Below are 22,587 nucleotides of genomic sequence, written 5' to 3' on the forward strand. Positions count from 1 at the left end.
AAGACTTGCAGGTTGATAGGTAAATTGGCCATTATAAATTGTCACTAGTATAGGTAGGTGGTAGGGAAATATAGGGATAGGTGGGGATGTTTGGTAGGAATATGGGATTAGTGTAGGATTAGTATAAATGGGTGGTTGATGTTCGGCACAGACTCGGTGGGCCGAAGGGCCTGTTTCAGTGCTGTATCGCTAATCTAATCTAATCTAAAAAGCAGGGAGGTCATGTTGGAATAAAAGCAAAACACTGCGGATGCTGGAAATCTGAAATAAAAACAAGAAATGCTGGAACCACTCAGCAGGTCTGGCAGCATCTGTGAAAAGAGAAGCAGAGTTAACGTTTTGGGTCAGTGACCCTTCTTCGGAAGGGTCATGTTGGAGTTGTACAGAACTTTGGTAAGGCCACAGCTGGATAATGTGTGCAATTCTGGTCGCCACATTATAGGAAGGATGTGATTGCATTGGAGGGGGTGCAGAGGCAATTCACCAGGATGTTGCCTGGGATGGAACATTTAAGCTATGAAGAGAGGTTGGATAGGCTTGGGTTGTTTTCGCTGGAGCAGAGAAGACTGAGGGATGACCTGATCGAGGTGTACAAGATTATGAGGGGCATGGACAGGGTGGATAGGGAGCGATAGGGAGCAGCTGTTCCCCTTAGTTGAAGGGTCAGTTACGAGGGGTCACAAGTTTAAGGTGAGGGGCAGGAGGTTTAAGGGGGATTTGAAGAAGAACGTTTTTACCCAGAGGGTGGTGACGGTCTGGAATGCCCTGCCTCGGAGGGTGGTAGAGGCAGGTTGCCTCATCCTTTAAAAAGTACCTGGATGAGCACTTGGCACGTCATAACATTCAAGGCTGTGGGCCAAGTGCTGGCAAATGGGATTCGGTAGACAGGTCAGGTGTCTTTAATGCATCGGTGCAGACTCGATGGGCCGAAGGGCCTCTTCTGCACTGTATTATTCTGTGATTCTGCAATATTCACTATGTATTTTTGGAATAGTAATGTCCATTCTAGTGTCTCAAAACCTTTGTTTGTTTTGTTAACTAGCACTTTGTCTTCAACAGTCAGTATTGTGAACCCTCAAGTTATATAGATTGTATTATAAAGTCCGTTTTGCTTCCCAGCAGCATTCCATCTTCTGTTCATTAGCAGTGAGACAGCTCCATAAACAAACTGTTTCATCAGCTGCTGCTGAAAACATGATGTTGCCATCAGGACTTAATGCCAGATGCAGAACTCTTCCTCTGTGACCTGCAAAAAGGGAATATGTAGTATGAAACCCTTAAAATATAACACCATCTTTATTCCATGACTGAGCTCTATAGATTAGTCTAAATCACAGAATAGGGGACCAGGTTTACTACAGGTATGACAAGCTTACATCTAAGTATACACCTCTGTGGACTAGCATCCAAATGCTAACTAAAATAACTCTCCCACTGGCTCTCTGGTGACAGTTTAAACATTAAAAATTATGTTTTAAAAGTTCTCGAGTAGTCCAAAGGATCATAAGGCATAAAAACAGAAAAAGCTGAAATACACAAAAGTAGCCAGCTTGTATTTCAGTGTTATACTCATCATCAGCAGTGAAAACTAGATAGAGACAAACAGAGAAAAGGGAGAAACAAAAGGTATTCTAACCAGATGGAGTTAATAGGACAAGTGACCTGCAAAATTCTTACCAGACAACTGCGAGATGACAATATGAGGCAATGCCAAGCAATTAAAGGAACAGCTGAAGCTGCAAATAGTTAGGACAATGATAAAAACAAAAGAGTTCCATACAAACGAAAAGGCAAATGCAGAGATCCGTAATGAAAACAGAAAGTACTTGCAAAATACAGTGGGCCTGCTAGTTCTGGGAAGAGAGAAACGGGCCTGCATCACACGGACAGACTTTCTGCCCCTTTCATTTCTACTTTTCCAAAACTAAAATGGCAACTTAATTTTTCTCATCAATTCTGATGAAGGGTCAATGCCCAAACTATTAACCTGTCTTTCCTCTTTACAGATGCTAGCTCACCAACTATGTGTTTTCAGCATTTTATAGTTTCATTTCAGATTTTCATTTTTTTCTTTTACTGTCATCAAAAGACTTAGAAAAAAAATATTTTTTGCAGGCCTGCGGTCATATTGCATCAGGTGTGAAAGGGAAACACTGTGAAACTATCTCCTGATTGCAACCTCACATCTCATACCTCAAACTTTGTACTCAAATTACACACTGCAATTTGCTTTATTGTGGAACGGAAATCATTTTGCATTGATGTGAATTAACATGGAACTGAACTCAGCACAGGTTTCCATTTAAAATTAGAACATACATTGAAAGCTAGTGTAGATAAAGAGTCAAATTCAGTACACATGTAAATATAAAAATATAAATACAAGTATAAAAACAGACTATAAGCGCTTTTACAAGTACATAAGAGTAGAGAAAAAGGTGGAAAGTAGCTAAAGTAAACGCTGCTCCCTTAGAGGCAAAGACAGGAAAAATTATCATGGGGATTGAGGAAATGGCAGAGATGTTGAACAAATATTTTGGATGTCTTCACAGTAGAAGACACAAATAACATACCAGAAATCAAGGGTAACCAAGAGGCAAATAAGAGTGAGGAACTTAAAATAAATTAATAACAGCAGAGAAAAAGTATTAGCAAAACATAAGGGACTAAAACGTGACAAATCCACAATACCTGATAGCTTACATTCTAGGGTTCTAACAGAGCTAGCTGCAGAGATAGTGAATGCACTGGATGAAATTTCCAAAATTCTCTGGATTCTGGAATGGTCCCAGCAGATTGGAAGGTAACAAATGTAACACTACTATTTAAGAAAGGAGGGAGAGAGAAAACAGGGAACTAAAGGCCAGTTAGCTTGACATCAGTCATCAGGAAAATGCTGGAATCTATTATTAATGAAGTATTAACAATGCACTTAGAAAAACATAGTATGATCAGGCAAAGTTAACATGGCTGAACAAAAGGAAAATGGTGTTTGACAAATCTATTACAGTTTTTTGCAGATGTAACTAGTAGAGTACCTGGTAGACGTAATATACTTGGATTTCCAAAAGGCATTTGATAAGGTGTCACACAAAAGGTTAATACTCAAGATAAGGGTTCATGGAGCTCGGGGTTATATATTAGCATGAATGGAGGATTGGTTAACAGACAGGAGGCAGAGAGTAAGGATAAACAGGGCATTTTAAAGTTGTCAGGCTGTAACTAGTGCAGTATCACAAGGATCAGTGCTGGGGCCTCAACTATTTAATAAGAATGGAAAAGCAGAATATTTCTAAAAGGTGTGAAACTTCTAAATGTTGATGTTCAGAGGGTCTTGGGTGTACTCGTACAAGTAACACTCAAAGTTAGCATATAGGTGCAGCAAGTAATTAGGAAGGCAAATGGCATGTTGGCTTTTATTGCAGGGGACTGGAGTACAAGAACAACAAAGTCTTGCTACAATTGTATTGGGCTTTGGTGAGATGACACCTAGAGTACTGTGTACAGTTTTGGTCTCCAAATCCAAAGAAGGATATACTTGCCTTGGAGGCAGTACAGTGAAGGTTCACTAGATTGTACCTGGAATGAGAGGGTTGTCATATGATGATAGGCAAATTGGGCCTATATTCTCTGGAATTTAGAAGAATGAGAGATGATCTCATTGAAACATAGAAGATTCTGAAGAGGTTTGACAGGTAGACACTGAGAGGTTGTTTCCCCTGGCTGCGGAATCTAGAACACGGGAGCACAGGCTCATAATAAGGGATTGATTATTTAGGACTGAGATGAGGAGAAATTTCTTCATTCAGAGCATTGTGAATCTTTGGAATTTTCTACCTCAGAGGTTTGTGGATGCTCCTTTGTTAAGTATATTTATAGATTTTTGATTTCTCAGGGAATCAAGGGATATGGGGAAAAGGCAGGAAGGTGGAGATCAGCCATGATCGTATTGAATGGAGGAGCAGGCTTGAGGGGCTGTACGGTCTACTCCTGCTCCTAATTGTTATGTCCTTATATTTTTATGGTCACAGACAGGGTGCTCTGAGTTTATTGCAATCCTAGTCCTAGTCCACTTCGGCTGATCCTCTGAGAGATATGTTTCTGCAGGGGACAATGACTTAAAAACTGCAGTAAGTTTGAATTCATCTATGTCTCAAGTTACCAGGAATGCTGACAAGCCCAGGTGATGTGCCACTTCCTCTGACTCATCCATGACACATTCCTCTGCTGCTGGTCCATTTCCTCCTGATCCTCCATTTTAAGCAGAGTGAAATTTCTAAAAGAAGGTCCATGGAGTTGGACAAGTTGCCTGGCCAGGTAAGGTCACTGGATAGTTTGAGGTAAAGAAGAAACCAAGTTGCCAAACAAGCATTAACCAATTCCTGCTCCACTCCACATTAAACAGGAGTAATTATAAAACAAAGTGTCAAAAAGATAAAAATATAAATAGACACAAAGAAGCTGCAACAAGTTCATCAAATGCAATGGGTTATAATTTATCTTGGACATATGCGTGGAATGGGTACTATTGCATTGGCTGCCGGTTATACGGTATGCCCAAGATTCGGTTCTTTGACTTCAGGAGTTGGATAATCAGTGAATTTATTTTTTCTCTGGTGGTATTTGTTCAGGAATGTATGTTGGTCAGGGGACTAGGAAAACTTTCTACTGTCTTCAACTATTGTTATGGGATCTTTGGTGTCTACCAGAACAGACATCTGGGTCTCAATTTAAAACTTTTTCACTCTTTCATGAGATATGAGTATCGCTGGCTAGGCCAACGTTTTTTGCCCGTCCCTAGTTGCTGTTGAGAAGATGGTGGTGAGCCACATTCTTGAACCGCTGCAGTCCATCTGGTGTAGGTACACCAACAGTGCTGTTAGGGAGGGAGTTCCACATTTTTGGCCCAGCGACACTGAAAGAATGGCGATATAGTTCCAAGTCAGGATGATGTGTGCCTTGGAGGGGAACTTGCAGGTAGTGGTCTTCGCATGTGTCTGCTGCTCTTGTCCTTCTAGGTGGTAGAGATTATGGATTTGGAAGGTGCTGTGGAAGGAGGCTTGGTGAGTTCTGCAGTGCATCTTGTATATGGTAAACATTGCTGCCACTATGCATTGGTGATGCAAGGAGTGAATGTTTAAAGTGGTGGATAGTGTGCCAATCAAATGGACTGCTTTGCCCTGAATGGTGTTGAGCTTCTTGAGTGTTGTTGGAGCTGCACTCTTCCAGGCAAGTGGAAATTATTCAAACACACTCTTCACTTATGCCTTGTAGATGGTGGACAGAGTTAGGGGAGTCAGGAGGTGAGTTACTCGCCACAGATTTCCCAGCCTCTGACCTGCTCTTGTAGCCACAGTGTTTATATGGTTGATCCAGTTAAGTTTCTGGTCAATGGCAACTCCCAGGATGTTGATCTCATTCCAAAAAAAAAACACATCTGACAATGCAGCACTCCATTGGCATTGTACTGGAGAGTCAGCCTGGATTATGTGCTTCAGCCCTGATAATTGAGCTTGAACATGATATTTTCTAATCCAGAGATATGAATTCACACAACAAATGTTAACCTAGGCCCAGTGGTGTCACAGTCAGAAGGTTATGGGTTCAAGTCACATTACAGAACTTGAGCACAAAATCTAGGCTAACACTCCAATGCAGTACTGAGGGAGTTCTGCACTTTCGAAGATACTGTCTTTTGGATGAAATTTTAAACCAAAGGTCCCACCTGCTCCCTCAGTTGGACTGAAAGAGCCCATGGCACCATTTCGAAGACAAACAAGAGTGTTCTGTCCAGTGTCCTGGCCAATTATTTCTTACCACCTAGCTATGTGTAAATTAGCTGCTACATTTCCTATATTACAACAGTGCCTACACTTCAAAAGTACTTCACTGACTGTAAGGTGCTTGAGCACATCCCAAGGTCATGAAAGGCCCATAATAAAAGTATTTCTTTCTTATAACAGAGGCACATGGACACATGATGAATAGTTGAATACACACTACACTCCAATATCTTACAGAATAGAAATCCAGAGGACAGTTTAAAGGACAAGCTATCTGTTTCATTACTGTATCCTGCCATCTTTTAATCAGATTCCAAATGACTGTCATATGGAGAAATCCTCATACGTTTATTAACATTAATGTCAAGATTACACGGCAGTATCTTAATAATAATACCCAGTTTTTGTCAGTCCGGACTGTTCAGTTGGGTCAGTTTGAGCGACATGCCTGTTGGTGGGTTTATTTGGTGGGCAATGCCTGACGCACGCACAGGCAAGTGGGACGCATGGAGGACTGGAGCCCATGACACATGTGCATCTGCCAACGGTTGGTAGCAGCAGTGGCAGCAGAGTGGGGGAGGATTTGTGGAGAACAGAAACAACAGAGCCCAACAAAAAAGTTACCTTGGCTGGATAGATTGTTTCTGTGAGGGATGGGATAGGATTGATGGCAGGGATGGGGATGGCAAGAGCAGGATAGGAATGGCATGGGAGAGATAGAAGGAATGGGATGGGAATGGCATAGGAAGGATGGAATGGCATGGAATGGGGATGGCATAGAAGGGAGGGGGTGGCACAGGAGGGGTGGCATGGGAGGGATGGATGAGATGATGGAATTGGTTAAGTTTAGCAAAATGGTGGAGAGTTATTTGATACAACTTATTCTTCAAAAGCTATTCTTTGTGCTAAAAATGAAGATTCACTAGATTTGAATGAAAACATTTTGGAAAAGCTGTCAAGTGAATTAAAATAATACATCTGCATTGATTCTACAGCTAAAGATGATGATAACAGTCTATAGCCTCCAGAGTTTCCACACAGCCTAATTCCAATGGGCATGCCTAGATTGGTAGTTAGGAAGCTGTTTTCTTCGATGATAGATCCTGAAATTATAACAGGCAGATTTCAAGGAAATAGAGTGCTTATTCCTTGAGTAATATTGAGCGCATCAGATGTAAACCTGTCTTTTCAACTCAGGAGGAAACAGTTCCCAATCAGACATTTATGTTCTATGACTATAAACAAGTCTCAAGGCAAGACTCTTGATAAAATTTGTATTTCTATTCCGAGGCCTGTTTCAGACATAGGCAGCTTTTCCACAGTGAGAAGACTTTGGTGAAAGAATAACTAGAAATCCTATATTTAAAGCAGTACTGTTGCAATAAAGATACTAATTTGACCGTAGAAGTTTTGCTGGTCTCTGTTAGTATAACAATTATTTGATAGATTAATTCTGACATCTAGTATTATAACTTTCATGCAAGACCTCCCTTTTCCAGATTTGTACCATCTTGGTATGTTGCTACACTATCTGGTGGAGGCCTGAATGAAGAAACCTATCTCATAAAGTCTTATTCATTCTTGAAGGGATGTGCATATTCCAAACAGCACAATATCACCCAACCATCCCTACAAGACAAAGACTGTATTTTTGGGGAGGTGTGGAGGGGTGGATAAATGTCAATTGGTTTGTTCGTTTAGCATAAGGTCAAAACAGGTTAGAACAGAGTAGAAACATAGGTGATCTAGTAGAAGTATTTAAAATTATGAAGCGTTTTGGTAAAGGAAATCAGTAAAAACTATTGGCACTCATTATTGAGAAGGTAACAAGAAGCCATAAATTTATGATCGTCATCAAATTTATAGAATGTGTTCTCAGGAATTGGAATGTCTGACCAACAACAATGGTGAAGCAGGACCAGAATAGCTTTTAAAAAGGAAATGAATAAACATCTGTAAAAGAAAACTTTCAAAAGGCATGGAGAGAGGGCAGTGGAACTTTCAGAGAGCCGGGCACAGGTGTAAGGGACCGAATCATATCTTTTCTGTAGAATTTTATGCTTCTGTGCTCTCATCTATATAACTTAGGATATGATCTTAGAGCAAGCAAAGGTAAGAGATTTTAATATGGACCCCTAATTACCCAGAAAATACCACTAAAGGATTTAGATTTGTTATGCAATGAGGTAGAAAATGAAAATAAAATGACTAAATGTAAAGTATTTGACTGTGATTTTATGGGAGTACTTGACTGCAACATCAACAACATGGATGTTTGAATGCATATCAACTGTCTCTACCAGAATAGAGTCATAGAGTCATAGAGTCGTACAGCAGAGAAACAGGCCCTTCGGCCCACTGCGTCCATGCCGACCATAATGCCTATCTATACTAATCCCACCTGCCTGCATTAATTCCATATCCCTCTATGCCTTGCTCATTCAAGTACCTGTCCAGATGCCTCTTAAATGTTGCTACTGTTCCTGCCTCCACCACCTCCTCTGGCAACTCATTCCAGATACCTACTATTCTTTGTGTGAAACATTTACCCCTTTAATCACCTTTAAACCTCCTCCCTCTCACCTTAAATCTATGCCCTCTAGTTTTAGTCACCCCTACCATGGCTATCTCTGGCTATCTACCCTATCTATGCCTCTCATAATTTTATACACCTCTATCATGTCGCCTCTCAGCCTCCTTCGCTCGAGAGAAAATAGACCCAGCCTATCCAATCTCTCTTTATAACTCAAGCCCTCCAAACCAGGCAACATCCTTGTGAATCTTTTCTGCACCCTCCCTAGCTTAATCACATCTTTCCTGTAGTGTGGCGACCAGAACTGCACACAGTACTCCAAATGCGGCCTAACCAATGTTATGTACAACTGTAACATGACATCCCAACTCTTGTACTCAATGCCTCGGCTGATGAAGGCAAGCATACCATACGCCTTCTTCACCACCCTGTCTACCTGTGTTGCCACTTTCAGGGAGCTATGTACTTGCACGCCAAGGTCTCTCTGCTCAACAACACTCCCCAGGGCCCTGCCAATCACTGTATATGTCCTGCCCTGGTTTAACTTCCCAAAATGCATCACTTCGCACTTGACTGCGTTAAATTCCATTTGCCAATCCCTTGCCCACTTTCCCAGTTGATCTATATCCTGTTGTAACCTCAGACAACCTTTTTCACTGTCCACTATACCACCAATTTTGGTGTCATCTGCAAACTTACTAATCATGCCCCCTACATTCACGTCCAAGTTATCCCTGCGGCATACCACTGGTCACTGGCCTCCAATCTGAAAAACAACCCTCCACTACCACCCTCTGCCTCCTATCACCAAGCCAATTTTGTATCCAATTGGCTAGCTCATGGTGGATCCAATACGTTCGAAATTTCCGGACCAGCCTACCATGCGGGACCTTGTCAAAAGCCTTGCTAAAGTCCATGTAGACAACGTCCACTGCCCTGCAATCGTCAATCCTCTTGGTCACCTCCTCAAAAAACTCAGTCAAATTCATGAGACATGATTTCCCATGCACAACACCATGCTGACTATCCCTAATCAGACCATGCCCCAATAACTGATGTAAGGCTCACCGGCCTGTAGTTCCCTGGCTTATCCCTGCTGCCCTTCTTAAATAAAGGCACAACATTAGCTCTCCTCCAGTCTACCGGTACCTCACCCATGGCTAACGATGATACAAAAATCTCTGCCAGGGCCCCAGCAATCTCCTCCCTTGCTTCCCATAGCATCCTAGGATACACCTGGTCAGGCCCTGGGGATTTATCCACCTTAATGCACTTCAAAACCTCCAGCACATCCTCCTTTGTAACGTTGATATGCTCCAGGATATCGCTGTTCCCTCCCTTGAACTCACTAGCTTCCATGACCTTCTCCACATTAAATACAGACGAGAAGTATGCATTTAAAACCTTGCCCATTTCCCGTGGCTCCATACGTAGATTACCACACTGATCCTTTACGGGACCTACTCTCTCCCTAGCCACCCATTTACTCTTAATATACTTATAGAATCTTTTAGGATTCTCCTTTATCTTATCTGCCAGGAAAATCTCAAGGCCCCTTTTCGCCCCCTTAATTTCCTTCTTAAGTGTAGTTCTACATCCCTTACACTCCTCAAGGGACTCGCTTGATCCCAGCTGCCTATACCTGACATATGCCTCCTTCTTTGTTCTGACCAGATCCTCAATATCCCTCATCAACCAAGGTTCCCTAAACTTGCCAGCCTTGCCCTTCAATCTAACAGGAACATGCCGGCCCTGAACTCTTCCTATCTCACTTTTAAAAGCCTCCCACTTGCCAGACATCCCTTTACCTGTAAACAGCCTCTCCCATTCAACTTTTGAGAATTCCTGTCTGATGCCTTGGAAATTAGCCTTCCCCCAATTTAGGACTTCAACTTGAGGACCAGTCATATCCTTTTCCATAACTATCGTGAAGCTAGTAGAGTTATGGTCACTGGTCCCAAAGTGCTCCCCCACTGACACATCAACCACCTGCCCAGCCTCATTTCCTAAGAGGAGGTTGAGTGTAGCCCCTTCTCTCGTAGGGCCATCCACATACTGCTTCAGAAAACTATCCTGGATACACTTAACAAATTCTTCCCCATCTGATCCCTTAGCACTAAGACAGTCCAGTCAATATTAGGGAAGTTAAAATCACCTACTATTACAACCCAATAATTCATACACCTATCTGTGATTTCCCTACATATATGCTCCTCCAATTCCCTCTGACTATTGGGGGGGGGCCTATAGTATAATCCCATCAAAGTGATCACCCATTTTTTATTTCTAAATTCTACCCATATGGCCTCGCTGGACATTCCCCCTGGGATATCGTCTCTAAGTACTGCCGTGATGTCCTCCCTAATCAATATTGCAACTCCCCCTCCTCTCTTACCTCCCCCTCTGTCACGCCGGAAGCATCGGTACCCTGGAACATTGAGCTGCCAGTCCTGCCCTTATTATAGCTATAATATCACAATCCCATGTACCGATCCATGCTCTGAGTTTATCTGTCTTACCTGTAAGGCTTCTTACATTAAAGTAAATGCAGTTTAGCCTACCAGACCTTCCATGCTCCCTGTCCTGCCCCTGCCCGGCCTGCCTACTGGACTTGCTTGCTTTAACCTCTACATTTGCCTCAACTATCTCATCTGAGAGACTACTACTTTGGGTCCCAACCCCTGCAAGATTAGTTTAAACCCTCCCGAGTAGTACTAGCAAACCTCCTCGCAAGGATATTGGTCCCCTTCCAGTTCAGATGCAACCCGTCCTTCTTGTACAGGTCACCTCTGCACCAGAAGAGATCCCAATGATCTAAGTATCTGGAGCCCTCCTGCCTACACCAGCTCTTCAGCCACGCATTCATTTGCCATCCTCCTATTCCTACCCTCACCAGCATGTGGCACAGGGAGTAATCCTGAGATTACAACCCTAGAGGTCCTGCTTTTTAACCTTCTGCCTAACTCCCTATATTCACTTTGCAGGACCTCATCTCTTTTCCTGCCTATGTCATTAGTACCAATATGGACCACGACCTCTGGCTGCTCACCCTCCCCTTTCAGAATGTCTTGCAGCCGCTCCAAGACATCCTTGACCCTAGCACCAGGGAGGCAACATACCATCCTGGAGCCTTGTTTACGGCCACAGAAACGCCTATCTGTACCCCTTACAATAGAATCCCCTATCACTATAGCTCTTCCACCCCTTTTCCTCCCCTGTTATTAGTAAGGCTATTCTCCTACAATATATGCAGGATACATACGACCAATCAGGTAAGCAATTACCTTTATGGATCAGTGACTCAACTATCCTGGATGTAGCTGAAACATAGATTTCATCAACATGCAATAAAGATTTATGCATCAATATGAGACTCAACCATCATTATTAGTAAAACTAAGTAGTACATTTCTGCATATTTTAGTTTGATCTACAACTAACCACATCCTGGACAGAGATGTCCATGCAGCAGTGCAAAGAACCCTCAGTCATGACTTTTGCTCCAATCTGGTTTTGTCTGCTATACAACTATTTGACTGATGATGCAGATCTGAACTAAAGGTAATTATTTATTCAGTAAATTCACTTCTGCTGATAGTCAAACAATGCATAAAAGTAGTACTTCCAACCAGTTAACCAGGGTATACCATTTACATCAGCCCAGACATTGAACTCAGCAGCTAAGTAACATCACTCGCTCTTTAGCTCGCTAACAGCTGCCCACAGACATTTTGCAGGCTTATCAGTGGAGATTTCCTTGAATCGGACATGTTTTCCAGTTCACTACCCTCTACAGGAGATCTGCGCGTTTGTGAGAAGGGAATGAAAAGGAGGAGGTTTTCGCGGTTTTAGCGGGCTTAAAAGTTGATAAAGCCCCAGGCCCAGATGCGATGTATCCCAGGCTGTTATGTGAGGCAAGGGAGGAGATAGCAGGGGCTCTGACACAAATTTTCAAATCCACTCTGGCCACAGGAGAGGTACCAGAGGATTGGAGGACAGAGAATGTGCTGCCATTATTCAAGAAGGGTATCAGGGATAAACCAGGTAATTACAGGCCAGTGAGTCTAACCTCAGTGGTAGGGAAATTATTGGAAAAAATTCTGAGGGACACGATTAATCTCCACTTGGAGAGGCAGGGATTAATCAAGGATAGTCAGCATGGCTTTGTCAGGGGGAGATCATGTCTAACTAACTTGATTGAATTTTCCGAGGAGGTGACTAGATGTGTAGATGAGGGTAAAGCAGTTGATGTAGTATACATGGACTTCAGTAAGGCTTTTGATATGGTCCCGCATGGGAGATTGGTTAAGAAGGTATGAACCCATGGGATCCAGGGCAATTTGGCAAATTGGATCCAAAATTGGCTTAGTGGCAGGAGACAAAGGATGAAGGTCGAGGGTTGTTTTTGTAATTGGAAGCCTGTGACCAGTGGTGTACCACAGGGATTGGTGCTGGGACCGTTTCTGTTTGTAGTGTACATTAATGATTTCAATGAGAATATAGGAGGTATGACCAGCAAGTTTGCAGATGACACAGAAATTGGTGGTGTCATAAATAGTGAGGAGGAAAGCCTTAGATTACAGGACAATACAGATGGGCTGGTAAGATGGGCGGAGCAGTGGCAAATGGAATTTAATCCTGAGAAGTGTGAGGTGATGCATTTTGAGAGGACTAACAAGGCAAGGGAATATACAAAGGGTGGTAGGACACTAGGAAGTACAGAGGGGCAGAGGGACCTTGGTGTACTTGTCCATAGATCACTGAAGGCAGCAGCACAGGTAGATAAGGTGGTTAAGAAGGCATATGGGATACTTGCCTTTATTAACCGTGGCATAGAATATAAGAACAGGGAGATTATGATGGAGCTGTATAAAACACTAGTCAGGCCACAGCTGGAGTATTGCATACAGTTCTGGTCACCACGCGATAGGAAGGATGTGATTGCATTGGAGAGGATGCAGAGGAGATTGACTGGGTTGAAGCATTTCAGCTATGAAGAGAGACTGAATAGGCTAGGGTTGTTTTCCTTAAAGCAGAGAAGGCTAGGGGGGACACGATTGAGGTATACAAAATTATGAGGAGCAGAGATAGGGTAGATAGGAAGAAACTTTTTCTCTTACTGGAGGTGTCAATAACTAAAGGGAATAGATTTCAGGTAAGGGAAGGAGGTTTCGAGGGAATTTGAGGAAAAGCTTTTTCACCCAGAGGATGATTGGAATCTGGAACACACTGCCTGAAGAGGTGGTAGAGGTAGGAAACCTCACAACATTTAAGAAGTATTTAGATGAGCTCTTGAAATATGCAATAGCATACAAGGCTATGGGCCACGTGCTGGAAAATGGGATTAGAATAGATAGTTGCTTGATGGCCAGCACGGATCCTGAACGGTCTTGACAAGGTGGATGTGGAGAGCATGTTTCCTCTTGTGGGAGAATCCAGAACCAGGGGCACTGTTTTAAAATTAGGGGTCACCCTTTTAGGACAGAGATGAGGAGAATTCTTTACTCAGAGAGTAGTAGGGGCGTGGAACGCCCTGCCTGCAACAGTAGTAGACTCGCCAACTTTAAGGGCATTTAAGTGGTCATTGGATAGACATATGGATGAAAATGGAATAGTGTAGGTCAGATGGTTTCACAGGTTGGCGCAACATCGAGGGCCGAAGGGCCTGTACTGCGCTGTAATGTTCTAATTCTAATTTTTTTCTCTCAGAGGGTTGTGCGACTTTGGAACTCTGCCTCAGAAGGTGATGGAGGCGGGGCCATTGAATATTTTTAATGCGGGGGTAGATAGATTCTTGTTAGGCAAGAGAATCAAAGGTTATCGGGGATAGATGAGAGTGTGGACTTCAAGACACAAACAGATAACCATGTTCTTATTGAATGGCGGAGCAGGCTAGAAGGGCCGAATGGTCTCCTTCTGCTCCTAATTCATATGTTCAGATTTATTGGGAAATACAAATGGGATTAAGGGAGAAAGATAAAACAAAAAGGCCAGAAGTACAACAATTTTTTTTTAAATCCCCAACACTCATTTCCTTCTGAGGGAATGAGACTCCACACTTGTAACATTGTATTTTCAGGGCCAGAGAGGTTGCTTAATAATTATAACTATTACAGTGTTAAAAACTCACTTTCTCCCGAATGCACCAGCCCTTACTTTTTTAACCATTTTTAGTGTGGAACTAATGGGAGAGTACAGCAAGTTCACACCATTGCATTCATTTCAATGCTGGGTCTATCAGTGAAGACTGCAACAGAAAACCATGTGGAGGCTAACTCTGACAGTAACTTCTGTATTTCCGTGTTTAACTGCGGTATGTGCATACTCCTGAAGTTGCTGTCAGATTTCCTCCATTATAACGGAGAGTGCTGACAGCCTCAACATTATTCTCATTCCAGGCCAATTTAATAATGTATACCATCTAATGGGTGGGGGGGAAGGCTTGAAATGAATCACAACTCATTGTCCTTTTCTATTTGAATCACCATTTGTGCTAGTTCCACACAACTTACTAAAGAAAATTGTACTTGCAACAATCTTCAGCGTTCATAATACGAGCTCTAAAAAGTTCTCCAGGTCTTTTGGGGCAGAACTTCCACCTGCTCCATGAATGTGCTCCTGAATTCCTCCCAAATATTAAGGGCAGGACCTTTGGAAAATTTTCAGAGGACGTCTGTGTCCTTTCAGAGCAACTCTATGTCAGCAGGAAAAAGACGGGAGTAGAGAATTTGCTACAGTAGTTTCCTGCAGCTGTGACTCCCAGAGGTTTTCAAAAACATGTTGCTGTTTCCCCAACATGAATCTATTATTTCATGATCAACTGATATTGCAAAACCAACCTTTGAAATGACAATGAACCATATATTCACCAGGATCAGGTCCAGTCACATTGTCATTCCTACAACAAAACAACTGCACTTACTGTGGAAATTTTAACAGAGAAAAAAAGCATGGAGATCGAGTGTATCTGTGGCTGCCCTAAAATTCCACCTCAACCACCCATATTGCGTGAATTCTGTACCACAAGAGTAGGAATGTCAGGGCTTTAATCTATATGCTAAAAAATCTTGTGTGTATTGGGTCACTTACTATCTACAAAGATTACTTCATTTTTGTCACAAATTTTGGTGACTAGTTTTAAACATTTCCCATTCAAGAGTCTGAAAGCAAGGGGCAACCCTGCTTCGGCGTTCCACAGAACCCAGAGCCACGTTTTCCAGGGGTGGAGTAGTTGGGGGGGGAATGGTGGTAGGCATTGCCGTCAAGGATGCCATCCCTATTAAGGACTACCATTCGCCCCTCGGAGCTACCGGCTAATTAGCAGACCGGCAGCTCAGCTGTCTCAACAGCGCCACCAGGAGCGGTGGTCACTGCTGGGACTGCACCGAGAAGCAGAGGATGCCATTCAAAGACGGCACCTTCCCAACCAGGTAAGTGGCATCCGGGGGTGCCAGTGCCAGTCAGACAGGCCCAGGCGAGGGGTGGGAAGGGACTGATGAGAGCAGGCAGCGCCATTGTCCCAGAGGTGGATATTGCCTCTGGGGAGGCCGACTATGGGACAAAGAGTGCCTGAAATGAGGGCCACTCTCCTAAGCCTGCAGGGAGGTGCTGGGGTTTACCTGGCAGTTTCCCCATTTGGCAACGGGCCCACTCGCCATTGGTAAAATGCCAGCAGCAGTGAGGAGGATCTTAATTGGCCATTTAAATGTCTCAATTGGCCTCTGGTCAGGAAGGCCATCCACCACTTCCCTGCTGCTGGCAAGATGGTATGGTGGCAGGAAGACTGAGGGCACTCCACCCCTCTCCTTCCCTCGCCCATTTCATGGGTCCCCCTGCCTCCCAGCCCATTCCCAGAGGCGCTGGTAAAATCCAGTCCAATGTAACTACATCAACAGTCACAGTGTAGTTGTAGGCTCCTGCCACTAGGTGGCCCATGGCGTGAGTTTCTGAAGTATAGCCTGGCTCGGGTATAAAATTAAAACCCGACCAGGGCCCGACCCGACAACAGCCAACCCAAACCCAACCCGGGCTGAGTCCTTTAATTTTTTTAAATACCCGACCCGAACCCGACACATGTAGTCAGGTTTGGTCGGGTAGCCAGGCTTTAATGCAGAGTGCGGAGTCCGGACTGCACGTTTCCCGCCTTGACGTCCTGAATGTTCAGTTGAAGATGACTTCCCGGAGCAAGGCAGCACTGTCCACGTCCAGTCCGGCCCGAACCGAGCCTGAATGCTGGACCCGGAAGAGAGACCTGACCCGACCTGAACCCGATACATGTCGACGGGTCTGGTCGGGTTCGGGTCGGGTAGCCACACTTTACTCTGAAGTGTCTCTGCCTTTCACCATCTTCTATATTTAAAAGAACATAGGCAACATCATGGACAATTTATTATCATAAAAGATCTGATTCAAAGTAATTTTCAAGACCAAAAAAATCAAAAAAGGTTCAGAAACTTTATTTTAATAATTGTGCAGTATTTTCACATGGCAGCAAGCTTTCATTAATTGTGAATGATAGGCAGTGGTTTTTAGTGGCCAAAGTGACTGCAGGCTGAGTTAATATTGTTAGTACTGTAGTAAATATTCTGAACGATGGTGTGATGAGAAGAGGTGAAGGTTTCACCCCAGACTGATTCCCCTGGAAACTACTGGGTCCAGGCCTATTTGCTGGGCCGTCTGCTGTATTCCCACCGGAGTTATGGCAGAGTTACTATTTATTTATTTAGAGATACAGCACTGAAACAGGCCCTTCGGCCCACCGAGTCTGTGCCGACCATCAACCACCCATTTATACTAATCTTACATTAATCCCATTACCCTCTCACATCCCCACCTTCCCTCAATTCTCCTACCACCTACCTATCCTAGGAGCAATTTATAATGGCCAATATACCTATCAACCTACAAGTCTTTGGCTGTGGGAGGAAACCGGAGCACCTGGCGAAAACCCACGCGGTCAAAGGGAGAACTTGCAAACTCCACACAGGCAGTACCCAGAATCGAACCCGGGTTGCTGGAGTTGTGAGGCTGCTGTGCTAACCACTGTGCCACTGTGCCGCCCATTATAGTAGGGAAGCTATGGAAAACCCATGCCTTTCCAGGGTCCAAATATTTTAAGGATTATAATATTCATGGTAAAGGAAAAGTAATTTAACATATTTGAAGACTTTTTAACCAAAAAACAAATAAAGGGGGTTATTTTCATGTCCCCGCTGATCACCGCCGTATCAGAAAATTGTGACTGTTATGGTTGTTATTTTCCAACCATTAATTTCAATGAACAATTGCTTATAATTTTCCAAGATATGATCTTTTGGTGCAAGATACTTTACCACAGCCAAAGACTTGGAGAATCAAGTTTAACCACTCCGCATACTGCTGAGAGGCCAAATAAATCTGTTCAGTGTGGTTCTTCATACATTGATATTTTCATGTAATCTATGAGATGGTCAAGTCATACCTTTGAGGTCAGCTGACTTCATAAGAGTTGGGTAATTCCAGACAGAGACCTGATGTTTGGGAAAACCATGGCCAGTTACTAACTCCTTGTATTGTGATAACCAGAGCAATGAACAAATCTGGAAAAACAAAAACAATTTGTATCAGCATTGGGTATTTTATATTATATTATTTTATATTACAGCTTGGGTGTTTCACCTTTCTGTTGTTAGAGAACTTTGGCCACCACCTGACCTAGGCTAATTTTTAGGCCAAGGGGTCGTTTGAAAATTGCAAGCAGTTTATGCTGGAGAGTCTGACTGAAATAGAAATGAAATTTTCTTGGGGAGACATGAGAACCTTCGCTCTGCCTGTGAAACTTTTAAAAAACCATTCACATCAACCTCAGAGCAATCCATTGCTTGAAAAATACTGCACAGGGCCTGCAGGAAAAATATTTTATGCCTCTCCCCACCTTGCACTTTGGCAGCTGTTCCTTCCCTTTCACTGAAAAAGTGACAGATTTGTTGCCCCCGACAACAAAGAGCTGCAGTGACTGTTTGATACATCAGTGTATGATCAACTGACCCATCTGAATTATCTCAACAGAAGTGGCTTAAAATCAGCCCGTAGCATAAAAGTTCAATGTGGTGATGACTTTAACTGCAACAGGTCAGGTTACACCTGAATTGGATATTGTTTAAGGTCAGGCGCCAATAAATGGCACAACTTGGTAACTGCCACCTTGCTGAATCATAGACAGTGAAGTCAGGTTTCGTCCAATATACCCAAGTAGTTGTTCTTGTGCCATATGATGTAACCACATGATGTTATTCGTGGGTCATCTGTTGGGTGTAGGATTCCGGGTGCCTGCCATGATTGTGCCCGTGCCTCTCCTACCGATGCAGAAACTCCTCTTCCTCATCCAAATCCAATTCAGCCACTGGAATGCCCACAATTAGCATTGTTTGCAACTGCTGGAGTCAACTGGTGGCAACAAGAATGCTGGTGTGGGAGGAGTGCACCAAAGGGGTGCTGAATCAAAAGAAACCAACAGAAAGGCAGCAGGAAAAACATACATTAGCTCCAGTGCACTTGGATTATCAACACTGCACTCAAAATGAACATCTCACAAATACAACAACCAAACCTCAGATGGTGATGTATCATCACCACATTGACTTCAGCAGTTCATAGAGAAGGCCCAACATGGCCTGAGGACAATGGGGGAATGGATATTCGTTGCAGCTTTCCCAATGCTGCTCATATCCTGAACAACATTTTAAAAAGTTCTTCATATACTAGCTAGGTTGAGAAAATCAGGAGCTGCACTGCAAATCAACGGGGGGAATATGACATGGGACTATTTTTCAACAGTTTACATAATCCTGTAGGGACTAATGAGAAGTTGCACACATATTGTACCGCCTCAACTTAAAAACTTTTGCTCCTATGCAATTGGGAGCTCCACAGGATATATGCTGCTGGTAAGGGGTCACTCTGAAGTGGCGCACTATGAAACTTATATATATGATGCTAAAGCGTGACAGAAAATTTTCTAGGTGTTCAATAATATTGTCAGCACAATTGTGATAAATGATTACATCTTCAGTTTTTTTAAATGCCATGGCGCATCTAACATATAATAATTAGGAGAATTGGAGCCAGGAATTACTGAATAAATATTGTAATTCAACCTTTTATGTGGTTACGAAACACCACCAGTTCATTTCTACATACACACATAATAGACTCTGGTTGTAAGTTGGACAATTTTCAAAAGTGTTTCTCATACATGTGGTCAACCATTACACATCATAGCTGTTACACACAGTCGCATCTGTGCAAACCTCAAGACCTACTAAAGCTGATCAATACTTTCAAAAAGGATCATGATTCAAAAGTAGTCATTTATACAGGCCTGTGTCATACAAAAACAGAGGGGAAAATATCAAGCTGTATGAGGTCAGCTGCTGTTACGGCAATGGAAAAATATATGTACCCACCATTGATCAGGAGAGGTACTTTCCTGGGTCAGCATATTTAAGTGGTGATTGCCATAAAACCTGTGTAAAATGGGTGCAAGCTGTTTGAGTGCATGGAAATTAGAGTGCAGCCTTGAAAAAGAGAGTCCAGTCTGCACACATCAGGAACAGACTACTTCACTGCATGCTGATCAATATTTAATGATGCTTTAAGAAAGTCTACAGCAGGACTCTATGCATCAAGCAGCCAGACAAGGCAGCTGGCTATGGCACCAAGCCAGAACCTTTCTGACTTGGAATATAGTGTAGAAAGTTCAAACTCTCTAGCAGGACATGCATTAAGGAATCACAGACTCTTAGCTGCCCATAAATAAAATTCCGCCATGTGTTCTCGTTATTTTATGAGATCGGAGCAAAATCAGTGAGCAATATTTCAGATTCTCCCAATCAGAAAATATAATCACAAAGTTAAACTCATTAATGCCATGACCCTGTTGCAAGTATTCTTATTGTCTCACTTGTGATTTTGTATCCACATCTCGAATACAGTTCCCACTCTTTGTGTCCCATATACGCAAATGTCCATCTTTCACACCTCCCCCAACAGCAAGAATTCCAGATTGCCAAGGGCACCAGTTCATGGCCTATTGAAAAGGAAATTCAATTATTGTTAAACAAAAGATTTATGTTTTTGCCCAAACACTCTGTGTTTTGCTGCAGTAATTGAAATCACAAGTATATATAATTATATTATCAGAACTACGCGCTGAATCTTTGTATCAATGATCCATTTTAACCATGTAATTTCACAATGGGTAAACCTGGTATCCAGTCAATAAGGCAATTTTCTAGAATGCCTATTCCATCCATACAGAGAGAAGGACAATCATGTTTTCAGTAGGCAAGTGTTTATAGAGATTGGGTGGTGGGATTTAGATTTATGCCTATTTTAATTTAATTCACAATTTCCTCAGGCTTCATGTCCCTCCCCACAATTTCCCCTAGCAATGTTTTATTGGCCAACAATAAAACCTTTGAATACCTATGGGGAAATATTCCAAATGATAAACTATTTTAAACAGCCAGTCTCCCTCGTCTGATGACTCATTAGTAAAAGGCACCATGTAGTGTTGTAAGTAGAACTATAGAAACATACAGCTCATGGAAGAAGGAATTGAAAAATTAGGCTGTTTTCACTTTCTTTCTATGTTATGTCTGCATCCTGTACCATTGAGCTCAGGCTCTTAATTAACCACATTCTCAGGAATATGATCCAGAAATCCCTCATCCTCTCTGATGGAGTGTGGCCATTGTTGCGTGAGCTCCAAAATCCTCTGCTACAGAGAGTTAATTATTCTGACGTTCAATGCTCAATGAAAACATGCTGTCATTGGATACACTGAGGATTCATGACAGCCAACATATCTGCACACATTAAGAGGACACCCTGCATCGAATGTTGATTGTGTTTGCCTGACCTCCCACCAGCACCAAACTCTCACAATAACCAAACTCCACTTACTCACTTCACATAAAAATTAATTATAGAAAAAAACACCTGTCCAACTGTACATCACGGCCAAACCCCATTTAAGACTGAATGCACACTAAGACGAAACTTCTCTGATCATGGCCTTTTGCCCTTCACTGGCAGCCGAGTTCTTGTTACTTTGTTCAAATTCATATTTAATTTATACAATAGCCCAATTGCCACAGGAAAAACAACCAGAGAACAGCTTTACCTACTTGATCAATTGATTAAACTAATCCAATCAGTTCACAGAGAAGGCACCAAATAAATACGTTTAAATGGCTCCTAATAGTGAAGTAAGTGAATTAAAGCTCAAAATACAATAAAAGAAATAAATGGAATTATTTATATCTGAATCAGTCCCACTAAAAGTATATCATACACTCTCTTGGCCTGTCACACTTCACTAGCTGTAAATGCCAAAAAAATTCCCAGGTTTGAATGCTGATCTGTGCTGTGTTAAATTGGGATAACAGTGGAGAAGAAATATTGGTTAGGATTCAATTTTTGAATCAAGAGTAAAGTACCGTGGAAGCTGGAAATCTGAGGTAAAAACCGAAACTGTTGGAAATACTCAGCAGGTTAGGCAACATCTGTGGAGAGAGAAACAGAGTTCAGGTCGGTGACACTTTGTTAGAACTAGCTTCTGACAACTTTTCCGATGAAGAGTTGCTTACCTGAAATGGGCTGGATTTTCATTGCCTGAGGGAGGCAGGATCAGAGGCAGAATAGGCCCAAATTTCCTGAGGCTGGCCATTGGCCGATGTGCTGCTTTGCCAGCATGGTCTTGCCTCTGGGCCATTTTCCAGGAGGGTGGGTCAGGGACAGAACCGCTACCCGCCCACAAGCAGTGGTTAGCCACTAAAGATAATTAAGGGGCCTATTAAGGCCCTTCTCCCACACTGACTGGAATTTTCAGCAGGCAGCTCCCTGCAGTGGTCAAAACACAGCCAGTGAAAGGAGGTGGCACATCAGTGGGTCAGCCTTCTGGGCTCTGGAATCATTTAAACCACCACATCCCCACCCCCCACCACCCTCCCGCCCCCTGCCATTGCCCCCACCGGTGCAGAAAGATGGCTACAGCTGCCATTTTTATTTTCAGAACTTTTAAAAGTGCTGAGAGGACACCTCAAGATGCAGACGCCTTCTCTCTCCCTTACCTGCATCATCAGTCTCCAGCTCTCTCAGTGCTGGAGCAATTCCTATTGGCCCTCCATGTCGGACCCGCCCACCATCCTTAATTGGACAGCAAGCTGCCTCTGACCATTAAATGGCCAATCCTTGGAAAATCATATCGGGTAACTAAGCCTGACATGG

General features: G+C 42.9%; 1 protein-coding gene across 2 annotated transcripts in view; it reads right to left on the reverse strand.

Annotated features, from left to right (window-relative positions):
• Positions 1-1,064: 1,064 nt before the first annotated feature.
• The window catches only part of LOC137381996 (cell division cycle protein 20 homolog), a 67,146-nt gene continuing 45,623 nt past the window's right edge, over positions 1,065-22,587 (reverse strand). For both annotated transcript variants that reach the window (XM_068054449.1, XM_068054439.1), the window contains 3 exons: positions 20,258-20,383; positions 17,777-17,894; positions 1,065-1,246 (listed from right to left, as the gene is read on the reverse strand). In XM_068054449.1, coding sequence (XP_067910550.1) covers positions 1,095-1,246; positions 17,777-17,894; positions 20,258-20,383 — 396 coding nt within the window. In that variant the 3' untranslated portion in view covers positions 1,065-1,094. The remainder of the gene's footprint in view (positions 1,247-17,776; positions 17,895-20,257; positions 20,384-22,587) is intronic.

The sequence above is a fragment of the Heterodontus francisci genome, chromosome 1 (assembly GCF_036365525.1).
Source record: "Heterodontus francisci isolate sHetFra1 chromosome 1, sHetFra1.hap1, whole genome shotgun sequence".
NCBI lineage: Eukaryota > Metazoa > Chordata > Chondrichthyes > Heterodontiformes > Heterodontidae > Heterodontus > Heterodontus francisci.